The sequence below is a fragment of the Herpailurus yagouaroundi genome, unplaced genomic scaffold, assembly GCF_014898765.1.
Source record: "Herpailurus yagouaroundi ecotype Mexico unplaced genomic scaffold, PumYag 140, whole genome shotgun sequence".
Classification (NCBI taxonomy): Eukaryota; Metazoa; Chordata; class Mammalia; order Carnivora; family Felidae; genus Herpailurus; species Herpailurus yagouaroundi.
In genome coordinates this window covers 23,690,382-23,703,947 of record NW_024412395.1, presented here as the reverse complement: position 1 = coordinate 23,703,947, position 13,566 = coordinate 23,690,382, and the positions used below count along the sequence as shown (strand labels likewise).

Here is a 13,566-nt window from a genome sequence, read left to right as displayed (position 1 = left end):
AACATAGAAAAAAGGAAGATAAGAGGAAAAAGAGGGAGGAGGAGTTTGAAGAGGACAAAGCACAGGATCCCAGTCGCACACACATGAAACCAGCATCTTCAAATCACTATAAGAAGAAAATGTTCAGGGTAAAAATCTTGACGCAGGTAATTTGAAAACACTCATCAAGAGTTTTAAAATTTTTCTGTGTTCTTTAATTAACTAATGTCAGTTTTATAAACTGTTTTATAAACATATCCCAAGGATTATATAATGATAAAAAACAAAATATTTAGAATGAAGATGTTCAATATACTGTTATTTATAATGTAAAATTAGAGGTAGAAACCTGAGTTCAGATAGTATGTAAAACATACCTAAAAGATGAATGTTATATGATAAATAAAACCAGAATTGTGGAATATATAATAATATAGGAAAATATTCATATTGTACTGTATTGTATTTTTATTGAAGTATGGTTGGCACACAGTGTTACATTAATTTCATGCGTACAATTGAGTGATTTGGCAACTCTATATGTTATGCTAAGCTCGTCACAAGTGTAGCTACCATCTGTTACCATACAGTGCTATTAAGGTATCATTGACCATATTCCCAGTGCTGGTACCTTTCATCCTCATGACTTATTCAATCCATAACTGGTAGCCCGTACCTCCCACTCCCCTTCACCCATTTTGCCCATTCCCTAACCCCTCCCCTGTGGCAACCACCAGTTTGTTCTATGGGTCAACTCTTTATATATGTTTGTTTGGGTTTTTAGATTCCATATATAAGTGGGATCATGTGGAATTGTTCTTTCTCTATCTGAATTATTTCACTTAGCATAGTACCCTTTGGGTCCATCCATGTCATCACAGTGGCAAGATCTCATTCTTTTTCATGGCTGAATAATCTTCCATTGTACATATATATCCTATTTTTATTTATCTATCCACAGACACTTAGATTACTTCCATATATTGGCTAGTATAAATAATGCTGCATCACTAATCATCAGGTAAATGCAAATCAAAACCACAATGAGATACCACCTCACACCAGTCAGAATAGCTAGTACCAAAAAAAAAAAAGAATAAGAAATAACAAATGTTAGCAAGGATATGGAGAAAAGGGAACCCTCATGCACTGTTGGTCGGAATGAAAATTAGTGTAACCACTATGGAAAATGGTATTTTGAGGTTCCTCAAAAATTAAAAATAGAAACATCATAAGATCCAGTAATTCACATTGCATTTTGAAGTTAAAAAGGACAAGAAGTGGCTACATGAGTCCAAAATGGAAAAAATGCATACATAAAGTGTCTATATAAGGAAATAGATCCTTCTCTGTATGTATCTATTTTCTAAGTTCCCCAAGTAACATGCATTGCTGTTAGAAAGTAATAAAGTAATAATTACGATTATTGCCAATCACGGTAATTAATATATATTAATTAGACTGCTTATGAGTGGCGGGTGCTGTTCTCAGTCCTTGCACCTTCTCAAAAAACCTGTGAGAGACTGAAAGTAAGATTCTCTCTAATTCTGCTGCTGACTTTATGAAGCACAGCTACTGGTTCATTTGGACCACATGGTGGGAGCAGTACTAAGCTATTCAGTTTTATGACTTTCTAAGCTAATCTCGGATGGTTTGAGTTGGCTTCCTTCTATTCACAGAAAGGACAAAAATATTTCAGTTTCATTTTCACAAAGCTGGCTGAAAACGAACTTTCCAGAGGTATAAATAGATTGTGACCTATAATTTGAAACATGTCAGAATATATTAAGTAGTACTGGGAGGGCGCTAGGTAAAGTCCACAGTTTTTCCTTTTCTTTCTCAGGTTTGGTGAATAGTTCTCTGTAATCTTTATGATGCTTAAGACAACTCGACAGCTATAGTCAACTTACTAAAATTATGTATAAATGGGCACTCACTTTCAGTGCAGGAAAACATTAAATAAAGTGGAAAAGTAGAATGTCAAATCTCTTTATCAAAAAGAGTAGCAATTTTTTAAAGCATTCAAAACTTTTATTGAATCTAAATCAGAAGTGAAGACAGATTTCACAAAGCAGAGTAGTCTTGGGGGTAAGAGGTCAGGAGAAGAACTTTCTGATAGCAATCTAGTATCCAACTAAATAATGCTGTAGTGACTTATTTCTCAACTTACTATTTTTATCCTATATAAAAGAACAAGAATGTGGGTTTTGTTCAAATACTAAAGATGTTGTGAGTAAAGAGCATGTAACTTTTTTTTTTAATGTTTATTTATTTATTTTGAGAGACAGGGAGAGAGAGAGAGAGAGAGAAAATGAGTAGGGGAGAGGCAAGGAGAGAGGGGGAGAGAGGATCCCAAGCAGGCTCCACAGTCAGCACAGAGCCTGACTCAGGGCTCAGTCTCACAAGTGTGAGATCATGACCTAAGCTGAAATCAAGAGTCAGATGCTTAACTGATTGAGCCACCCAGGTACCCCAAGAGTATGTAACTTTTAGAGAGTATTTTCATAGAATATTAAATGTAAACATTTGTAAATACGTTCTGCAGTTTAAATGTCAATTAAATGCTATTACTTAGACTCAATGTGTTTATCAGACTATTTGAACTAAGCAGTGACTGTATACATAGAAGACCAGTAGGTAGAAAACATTACAACCAGGGATAAAAATTTACAAGCACCAGACTTACTCAACCGGTACCAAATCAAACAGTATAAGAGGCAAGGTTCACACTGACAAATGAGTATGAATTCAAATAAATTGCTTAGAAAGAGAACTGACTAATGATGCTCACTAGCAGGTATCTACCTCTCAGAAATAATAAACGCTGTCACTGTCTCATAGGAAGCTCACATGTAATTACTTTTGCTAGCATTTCTTCATGGTAATCAACCACACATTTTCAAGCATTATGTGTATATGAAAAAAAAAGGGTAATGATTTATTTGTCCAATATCGAGCAGAGAAGTAATTTTGCCTGCTTAAAGTCATACAATATTGATTAAATTGCACTGATGAGTAGCATCTTTATAATCAGCTTAAAAACTGTTTATTAAATAAATCTAGCTTTTAAAGACAGACACCAGTATTACATCAAGTTACTGAAAAATGCCAACAGATCACCTTTTTTTTTTTTAATGTTTATTCATTTTTGAGAAACAGAGAGAGACAGACTGTGAGCGGGGCAATGGGCAAAGAGAGAGGGAGACACAGAATCCAAAGTAGGCTCCAGGCTCTGAGCGGTCAGCCCAGAGCCCGATGCAGGACTAGAACTCATGAACCGCGAGATCATGACCTGAGCTGAAGTCAGGAGCTTAACCGACTGAGCAACCCAGGTGGCCCCAACAGATCACCTTTATGATATTCAGATACAAATATATGCTTTTGAGCATCTTTATTGATATTTATTCATATATTATTTGACTCAAAGCTACACAGCAAATTTTACTCAAATTATTAGCAATCAAATAGCAATTTCTATATGGAATATATATTCAGTAATTGTAATATTTTAGAAAATTTGCAGACATAATGTTAACTTTATTCTAATGACTACTACATTTTGAAGGCTTCATAAATTTCAAGAATTCTGGCAAATTTCCTAGATGTATTACCTTATTTAATGCTTATCACTCTGTAATGTCTACATTGTGGCATTTTTCAGATGTGAGCTAGAGTGGTTAAGAAAACTAGAATCCAAGAAACTAGATTATTCCAGAGTCAGTGCTCAAAGACATTACCTATTATCAATGACAATAAGCAATATTGTCTGCCCATATCAGAGAAAGAGGCTGGCTATGACTATATAACTAAAAGTAACGTATAGTCAAATAGGCCCATTTATCTAGAGGTAAACTATACCCAAATCCTATAAAGTTAATGCTCATTTAACAAGGAATAATGATAAATCATTGTGATATCCATGTGGTTGCCTATATAATAGAAAAGATTCAGTTTTTGTTAAATACTTTAAAACATTATTTTTAACTGATATATAGGTTGGGTAATGGGCATGTTACTTTCAAAAGAATACATATGAAAAATAATGTGTATGGGGATTCCATATGTAGTTTTTTAATAAAGGAATATGTACTCAGTTGAATTTAAATAATAACCTTTGTTGATAATTTATTTAACAATAGTAGTAATATTAATACCAATACCACCACTACTACTAAGAGTAGTAATAATAATATAATAATATGAATAATAATATATGAATAATTAATATATGTTAACAATAATATTAATACTAATGGTAGTAATAATGATACCACCGCTACTAATTGAATACTTGCTGTATGGCAGACATTGTGCCATGTGGTTTACCAGCACATAGTAGGCATTACTATCACCAGTTTACAGAATGAGATGCAAAATGAGATCTAGTGAGGAAAGCTAAGTTTTCCAAAAACACACAATTAATAAATATCTAATAGGATTTGATTTCCAGGTCTGCCTAATACCAAAAAACAAACTAACAAATAATTTAACTTTGTACCAAATTTATTTAGTTTCTGTTAATTATTCTTATGAACTATTTCTGAATCAATCATCTTTACTGAGACTAGTTTTGGTATGGAAGGGTCTTACAAGGCCAGTGAAGTTTAAAGAACTCTGTTAAATTCTAAGACATTTCCATTTTTCTTGTGATCAATCCAATCTTCAGTTGTGTCAATGAGTATTCCTTAATAATATTTATTATTGATTGTAGGTATTTAATGCCTTTAGTTATATTTTCACTGTATTTAACATTAGTTACTATTTGTTATCCAGTTAAATTTGAACAGTTTATTATTTATTTACCTTGTTGCATGAAAATTTGCTGGAACATTTTAGAGAACATATGCAACCAGTTCCCATTTATTTATGAATAGCAGATAAATTAATAATAAATTAATGGAGCAAATAAACTAAGCTCCATTTATTGTGTACAGCTAGTAAGGCACTTTGCTAACATATCGTGTCATGTTGAACTTGAGTATAGAGCAGACCTAGCACTGAGAGAACCTAGTCTACAGAAATCTACAGAACCTATGCTACCAGAACAATGTTTGTGAGAAGAATTTTCTCCCCTGTGGGTCCTACTGAGCATCCAGAGACATGCTCGAGACATACGACAAAGACTGAGAATGAAGGTCTGTCATTTAGAAAGGACAATGAGCCTAGAGTCAGAAAAATGAGCCTGAAGCATTCAGATAGAGAGACAAATATTGAAGCCATGAAATTGTATTGTATCACCAAAAAGAAGTTTGGAAGAACATATTTTAAGACCCAGAATGAGAAAACATAAAGGCAATTGAAAAGGACAGTTACAGAAAAAGGGAAATCAACAATAGCAGTATTTTAGAAACCAAGCAGAGATAGAAATTTTAAGAGTAGATGTGTAATAAAAAATAACAAAAATAAATTTCAAAAATAAAATGTGTAAAATTATGGAAACATTTGAGAAGGATGATTAAAAAGAAATCAGTGGATTCAGTGATTAAGAGATCAGAGATAAGCTTTGCAAGAGGACATAAATATACAGTAAAGACAACACCACACATTAACATCTCAATTCCTAAACCTTTCTTTCTGCTAGGGAATCAGAATTCATTTATGTGATCAATACATACATATTGAAAGGTCTGGCTTCTCTTCTGAAATAACGAAGCATGTTGAGAAAGTAAAGAGAGAAAGTTTGAAAATGTTGGAGTCTGAGAGTGAGGTTAATGGAGAATTTCTGCTTTATCCCATCGCTGCCAGACAAATTCAAATTTAACTTTGTCTTAAATAGATAATGGAGATAAAATGTGTAATTTAAGACAGTTTTCCAAAAGATTTTCTTAGAATGTTACAGTGTTTTTTTTAGGACACCGGTCCAAAGTCATACTTCTATATGGTGAATCTCATTCAGTAGAAACAACAACAACAGTAATAAACAATTAGAACTAAAGTGTCACTGAGTACTTTCTATGTGCCTAGAACCTTTAGAAATGCTTTGCATGTATAATCTCATTTATTTTCTCTGATTCTACACAACAACCCTATGAGAAAGGTACTATTATTATCCCCATTTTTGCATAGGGGAAGTGAGAAGTGACGCCCATGGTCCCACAACCAGTAATTGGCACAGATAGTGTATATCCAGGCGGTCTGACAACCCACACTTTTAAGCCCTGAATGCTATAGAAACCAGACAGATTAGAGCCAACAAACTGAACCTCCCCTTCCTTCCTCAGGTTAATTGATGCTTTGTCTGATTACACTACCCTTGTAGGCTGTCAACTCCCAAGCTCCCTGGATGCATCACTGCTGTAAATCTATACCTTAGTCATTGTAACGACACTGTTGCCTTTTCAAATGCCAAAATCAAGTTGAGCTACCTAAAAAATCTCTTTAAATGAATCCAATGCAACTTGTTAGGATGCACACAGAGAGATTCATGAGTATATTAGATGGAGCCCATTATAAAATTCTGTGACAGAAAGTTCGTTTCCCATCAGCAATCAAAAGATCTGCTGTTATCAACACAGTTTCAAGTTGTTGGTGTTCCCCTGAATATGAAGATTTCTCTTGTCAAAAAGAAATCTTCTTTTTAAAGGAAAAGAAGAGCCTTTTCAAAATAATTCAGCCAGAATCTAAATGATTTGAGGCATATGCCAGGGAAGAGGGTTTAGGGAACCTGGCCACTGCCCTAGTTGACATGAAAGCATGATGTCATTCTCTCAGTGACTGGGACAGAGAAGTTTTCAAGTGCCATAGTGGGTTGCATTTGTTTCCTTTAAACTCCTATTATTTTAATGTTCTTCACTCTTAATTAAAAAAAAAACTAAAAAATAATGTAGAAAAACATAAATCTACAGTGTTTAAGTTCTACCATCATAGGACCCTTTTTCCTGATTGTTCTATGCGTTTTGATTGCTCCTATATTTTCTGTGCTGTTTGTTTCACCTTTAGTTCATGTTAATTTGTGTTCCTGTTTATATGTTCTGTTTCTCTGTAAGGCATTCACTGGTTCTTACTGATGAAGAGAAATTACTTCTTTTGTTCAGGGCTTTCATTTTCCTTAGTAACTATTCCAACAATTCTCTGTCCTCTTCATCTTCAAGCACTATTCATTCTCTTGTTGTGTCTATTTTTTATCCATTATTGTTCCCATGAAGAAATTTTGTCTATATGTAAGTATCAACTAGAAAATTCACTACCATTATAAGAAAAATATTTACCCAAAAGTTTTAAAGCCATTTTCTGGGAATGGTAAACATGATGTTACTCAGCTTTCAATGTACATACAATTTACCTTGTTTCTCAACCTATTAATAGGCATTTATCTGCCACCAAACTAATCACATTTATAAATAACTTTTAAAGCAATGCTACTCACCATAAAAATGTATATAACTTTCTTCATTGAGAAGCAGTAGCTTCAAGCATGTTTAAGTATATGGAGCACTTTCAAAGCAAAATAAATAAATTGTGGAAGCTTGATTTATTTATTCTCTTGGAAAGGAGGGCACATTTTATTTTAGAGACATTTTATTCACTTACGAATGCTTTTCAAAAAAAACCGTAGAATGTAGAATCTATGGCAATAGAGAAAACTTATATCATTTTTACAGTTCAAGTCTTAAGCCTTATCTCATACATTTTTATGACCATTCTAATTATGCCTCATGTCTACAAAGGTGAGAGAGGAGATGGTTGGATAGTCTCTAATACTAGTCAACTGACATTTCTGAGTCCTAGTTAATTCAGATCTATACCTGAATTTCTTTTTTATTCCCTTTCATGTTATTTCTTTACATTTGCACAACCTCTCAACTTCATTCTTTGCCCATTACAAATGAGAGCCATTATTTCATTTTGTTTCCCTTAATCTCTCCTACAGAGCTATTTCTGTCCTCTATTTTCCACTTCGTCCTTGATGAAAGCAGTTAGAGAGACTCATTCCTGATATAACAGTTAACTGTGTTATGTTCCAAACACCTTAAAGGATCGTTCACCTTTTCTTCTGAAGTTCGTTCTTACAGAGCAAATAAAAATATCCATAGATGGTCCATTAGATTTGCTCCTGTGTGCTGTTAACATTAGGCTTTAAATCATCTTTCCAGACTGCAAGTAACAGTACTTTCCCATGAATAAAAGTATCAAAATGAATAGGACTTAATAAGTGCTTATATACTAAATACAGTATGTATATTGACATCAACTAAAATTACTAATTACATAAATATTATAGAAGGCATGCCCACTTTAAACTTTTAAAAATATTTATTTATAAATCTAAGCTCATGCCTTACCAGTGGTAGTACATGATGATTCAATACTGAGAAATAGGATTGTTTCCATTTTATATTCTAATAGCTAATACAAACTGTATCAAAAATAATTTAAAAAGCAAAATGGACATGATGAGAAAAGTATAAAGAATAACACAAGTACTTCAGAACATACTACACCTGTATAAATGTGTAATTAATCATAAAATGCACTCTGGTTGTTTTACCTGAGGTGAACCTGACTTATCTTCTATGCTGGGCTCTATTGAAATATGGGAACATTGACACCCACAGAGGTCATGTTATTGCCTAAATTCACAGATGAATTAGTGGACAAACCTTGAACGGAATCCTGGCTTCCTGTTTCTTACCTAGTGAGGATTCCATGAAAACAATTTCAGTCAAATAATTTCCTTTTTGTTATGTTTTCTTTTCCAACAGGAAGACCCACCTGCAGCTGTGCACTGGGGTTCACTGGACCAAACTGTGGGAAGACCGTCTGTGAGGATTTCTGTCAAAATGGAGGAGCCTGCAGTGTCACTGCCGGCAACCAGCCCTCCTGTCACTGCCAGCCTGAGCACACCGGAGACAGATGCCAGTACTGTAAGTGAGAGTGAATCCCACAACACAGTCTGATAGCATGCTTTCGTGTTTACATTAAGTAACTTTCTTATCTCTATTTTCCCTCCCTCCTCTCAATTTCAACAATCCCCTATTTTTCAGGGTCACTCTCTCCATCACCCCAACTCTCAACAATTATTTACATTGTTTCTCATCCTTCTCATTTTAAAGATTCTGTTTCTTCCTTCCCTACCTTAGGCTCCATAAACCATCACTGTAATCGTCCCCTTGTATATACCCTCAATTTCCTTTTTCCTTCTTCCCCTTCTATTACACTTTCCTAGAAAATTGTAACCATGGTTAAATCCAGTTCTCCGTCTGTTCTGAACTGGTGTCCCACTGCTGGATGCAACGGAAGAAGAACATGTAATCATACAGACTGGTCTCACCTGAGATTTTATCACTAATTTCAAATGGGCACTTACTATGGCTTCTAGTATTTTGCTAATGTATCAACTCTCCTAGATGTCTGTGTCAAATCTTCATCTTTCTCCTCAAACTTCCAATACCTGCTCCCCAAGTTTATCCTCAGTTCAGGAACTTAATATCTTTTTTAAAAAAATATGTATTTTTTCAGAGAGAAAGAGAACGTGCTTATGCCTGAGGGAGAGGGAGAGAGAATCTTAAGCAGACTCCATGCCCAGACTGATGCAGGACTGGATCTCTGACTGTGAGATCATGACCTGAGCTGAAATCAAGAGTCAGACTGAAAGAGCCACCCAGGCACTCCAGGAATTTGCTTTCTATTTCATTGATCAAAATAGAATCTATCTAGAGAGAACTACCACAAGCTCACACCATCACATCCCTCAAACTACTTTATCTTATATCCATGTACTCTGTCTTATGAGCAGGAACCCCATGCTACGTCTAATGCTCTGCTATCCACTCATACATTAAATCCCTTTTAGCTACTCATAGACACATCTCTTACAACTGTCCCCTTTTTATCAGTATATTCCTCTCTCCCTAGCTCTTCCTTGAACAACCTTGCCTTGTGCCCACATCTCATTCTACCCACAACTTTATTTCCCTGCTTATTTTTTTTTACCCTCATTACTATCCAAAATAGAAGCTTTATTCTAACAAGTTGTTATATGCTACAGTTCCCTATTTTTTTTTTTTTTGATCTCACCTCTGTCAGGTTTTTATCTTCACTATTTTGCTGAAATATCTTTCATCAGACAAGTTAATTAATTTATTTTATTGTCATCCATGTTCTCATATCCAATGGCCAATTATCAATTCTTATCTTACCCCACATTCAGCAGTTAATCACTCCCTAGTTAAAAAATGGCCATTTCTTTACATTTGCCACTCTCTTGTTTCCACTCCCATTTTACTGGCTGCTTCTTTTCACCATCTTTGGCTGGTTCCTCCTCATCTCTCTGACCTTTAAACATTGGAGCAGCTGATGACTGTACTTATGCCTCCTTTTTTTCTCAAAAACACTCATTCCTTGAGCCTCTGACTCAAAGGAACACTTTCATAAACAGTTTTAAAAATACACTTTCCCAAACATCACCTCCAAAGATTCTGTTTCTGTTAGGCTGCAATATTATTTAAAGTTTTCCACATGTGTCACATATGTGACCAAAATTGAGACCTATTACCTAGAGAATTTCAACTAATTGTATGATTTTTAATATCGTCCAGATACAAATGATTCCAAATGTATATCTCTGGCTAAACTTATCTCCTGAATTCCAGATTTTTATACCTAAGTATCTATTGGACACTTTGAGCTGGCTCTAAATTAACTTGATTTTCTTACTCAAACTTACTTCTATCACAGTTTTCCCTATGTCTCTAAAAGGAAACATGATTCAGGTGCAAAAATCTTGGATTCATTTTTTTTTATTTAATCTAACCCACTATATTAACTTTTTAAAGATTTTTATATTTATTTTAATTCCAGTGTAGTTAATGTACCATGTCATATTAGTTTCAGGTGTACAATATAGTAATTCAACAATCCCATCCATCACCCAGTGCTCATCACTATAAGTGTACTCCTTAATCATCTTAATCCATCATCTATTTTGGATTCATTCTTGATTGCTCTCTTTGTTTACACCTCAGTTTCTTTCTCACTTTTTTTTCCTGTAATACATACCCAGAATTTGAACGCTTCTCACTAGCTCCATCCCCACTGCCTTCATCAAAACTACTGGCATTTCTTATCTGGATTATTACTAACTGATCTCCATGTTTTCTCTCTGTACCCTCTCTACCTATTCTCAAAAGAGTAGCCACAGCTGTATGTGGTATTCATAATAAAAAGAATGTTTTTTATATCAATCACATTTACTGAGATCTTTCTAAATCCAGACATTCTTGTAGTTACTTCTTTTTTGACATTAATTCTAATAACCCATTTAATCCCACTAATGAACTATGTGTTGTCTTTATTCTCATTTTACAGAGGAGGCTACTGAGGAGGCACAAAGAGCCTCCTGAAGATGGCACAGTTAGTAAATGGGAGAGCCAGGAATCTCCCACAGGCAATCCAACCCTTAAAGTTACTCAATGTTCTGACCCCAGACAGTTTGATATCCGTTCAAACCCTCACAGAGAGTAGCCTAGGTCTCTGGTCACGGTAGGAAGTACATGGAACAGCATTGAATCAAGCAATATGCACTGACTGAATTGAGAAGCAAAGACAACATTAAATATGTTCTCTCTGGTGTTACAGTGTGCGGGGGCACTTCTGCTGTAGCAAAGAGACAAATTTGGTTTCAAATTGGTGTTTCCTTTTCTAAGTATATTCTTTTCTTCCCTTTTTTTAAGTTTATTTATTTATTTTGAGAGGTTGGGGAGGGGGGGAAGCAAAGAGAGAGGGATAGAGAATCCCAAGCAGGCTCCTCACTGTCAGCATGGGCTGGAACTCATGAACCGTGAGATCATGACCTGAGCCAAAATCAAGAGTCAGATGTTTAACTGACTGAGCCATCCAGGTGCCCCTAAATGTATATTCTGCTCCTGTAGACTAGCCTCTTGACATATATAGATGCCACCACCCTCAGCCAATGCTCTTTTCACATTGCTTACCTAATTTATCTCTCAAATGATGTTTCACAGGCCAGCAGAGTTTATCTGGCAAAAACAGTCCAGTCATATGCAGGTATCCCCACTCACATATTGTTTAAGGTCTTCATCGCTCTCCCCTCCCTCTTGTTCCTCTCAACCTAGCAGAATATTTCAGCACAACTTCCACTTACTGACTTAGGAGCTTTTTCTTTTCAGTTCCAATATTCTCACAACCCTGAAAGATTTCCAAGTGAACCAGGACATCGCCAACTATTCTTCTGCATAATGCAGACCCTCATTACTATCCAGATTATTTTTGCAGCCTCTCCTTTACTCTAGTAAAGGAGAACTTATCATGCTTCTCCACATGTCAGTTCCCCTGGCATTGTGACTTTCTCCTGGTATTCTCTTCCTCTGGAATGGACTTTCCTTGGATTCTTCCTCACCTTCATCTCTCCATGCAAAATTCTATCTTTCTGTCCCCGTCCAGTTTAAAGGGCATTTCCTTTTTGAAGTTGTTCACATCTACCCTCAGTTTGAACGAATCCCTTTTTCTTCTGAATTTTCAAGTCACTGCTTCTTTACCTCTGTTTCTATTCACTTTTATCTGATCTTATTGTTAATTGTGTGCATTCCTCCTATTTGTCTAAGATGACCTCTTTGAAATTACACCCAACAATGGCATTTGTCGAATAAATAAATAATCATAGATAAATAAATGAAAGCAGTTTGGAGACAAGTTAATAAAAGAACAATCAACTTAATGTACAAGAGCTACATTTAATCAGGGTGCAACCATCTGGTATTTTTCTGTGCAGCTTTTCTCTGTTCCCAATTGGTCCATCATCATAGGATGTCGATCTTTTTCTTTAATTAAAAAAAATTTTAAGAAGCATTGCCATTTTTTATTCTCTTTGATCTAACTTAAAAAATTGCTATGTGGCCATCGTTATAGCAATTTGGTTTCTTAAAAAGAATAAATTCCGTTAGCGTATATTTTAATTGGCAACTTAATGGAATCACAGTCTGAGGTAGCCTGATGCATTATAAAAGGCTGCATTATCATTTTATTATCACTATTAGCAGTCATAGCACTTCCCACCTTTTACTGCAAAGCACTTATTAAAATTAACCAATTAATCCTTAGACAGAGGTTAAATAACTTGCTCAAGGTCCCAAAGTGGTAATATTGTAGTCAGAATCGGACCCCAGGAGTTGTTGATCAAGATGTCAACAAACATTCCTGCAGTATGGTGATGCTGTTCTTTGGCAGCAAAATAAGTCTGTGGACAGTGTCATTAAAATGATAAATCCAGCAGCTGACAAAAACATAATAAATTGAGGATCTATTATATGTGAGTCGGCAAGGTTCAGTGGACCTGGTATTCTGTCAAAATTGTATCTTGCATATATACAAAATCTTCTCTCCAGAAATGAAGGAATGACAGAATGGTTCATTACAGTGCCTAATTAAAGGTCCATTAGTGGGAGGTAAAACATCAGTTCTTAGTTGTGCTGAGTAAAAACATTTCACAATTCTAATGGCAATATAAAATCCTGAGGTCTAAATGGAAATTAATTTTAACAGCAGCACTCCGGGAGGAGAGACAGAGATAAATAATGGCAAAGTAAAATTAAGTATTCTTTAAGTAAGTTGTTTAAGAACAAATACAGC

General features: G+C 35.0%; 1 protein-coding gene across 3 annotated transcripts in view; it reads left to right on the top strand.

Moving 5' to 3' along the window:
- Window positions 1–13,566, top strand: part of LRP1B (LDL receptor related protein 1B) — a 1,898,953-nt gene that overhangs the window by 1,818,868 nt on the left and 66,519 nt on the right. For all 3 annotated transcript variants that reach the window (XM_040474969.1, XM_040474970.1, XM_040474968.1), the window contains exon 84: window positions 8,682–8,843. In XM_040474969.1, coding sequence (XP_040330903.1) covers window positions 8,682–8,843 — 162 coding nt within the window. The remainder of the gene's footprint in view (window positions 1–8,681; window positions 8,844–13,566) is intronic.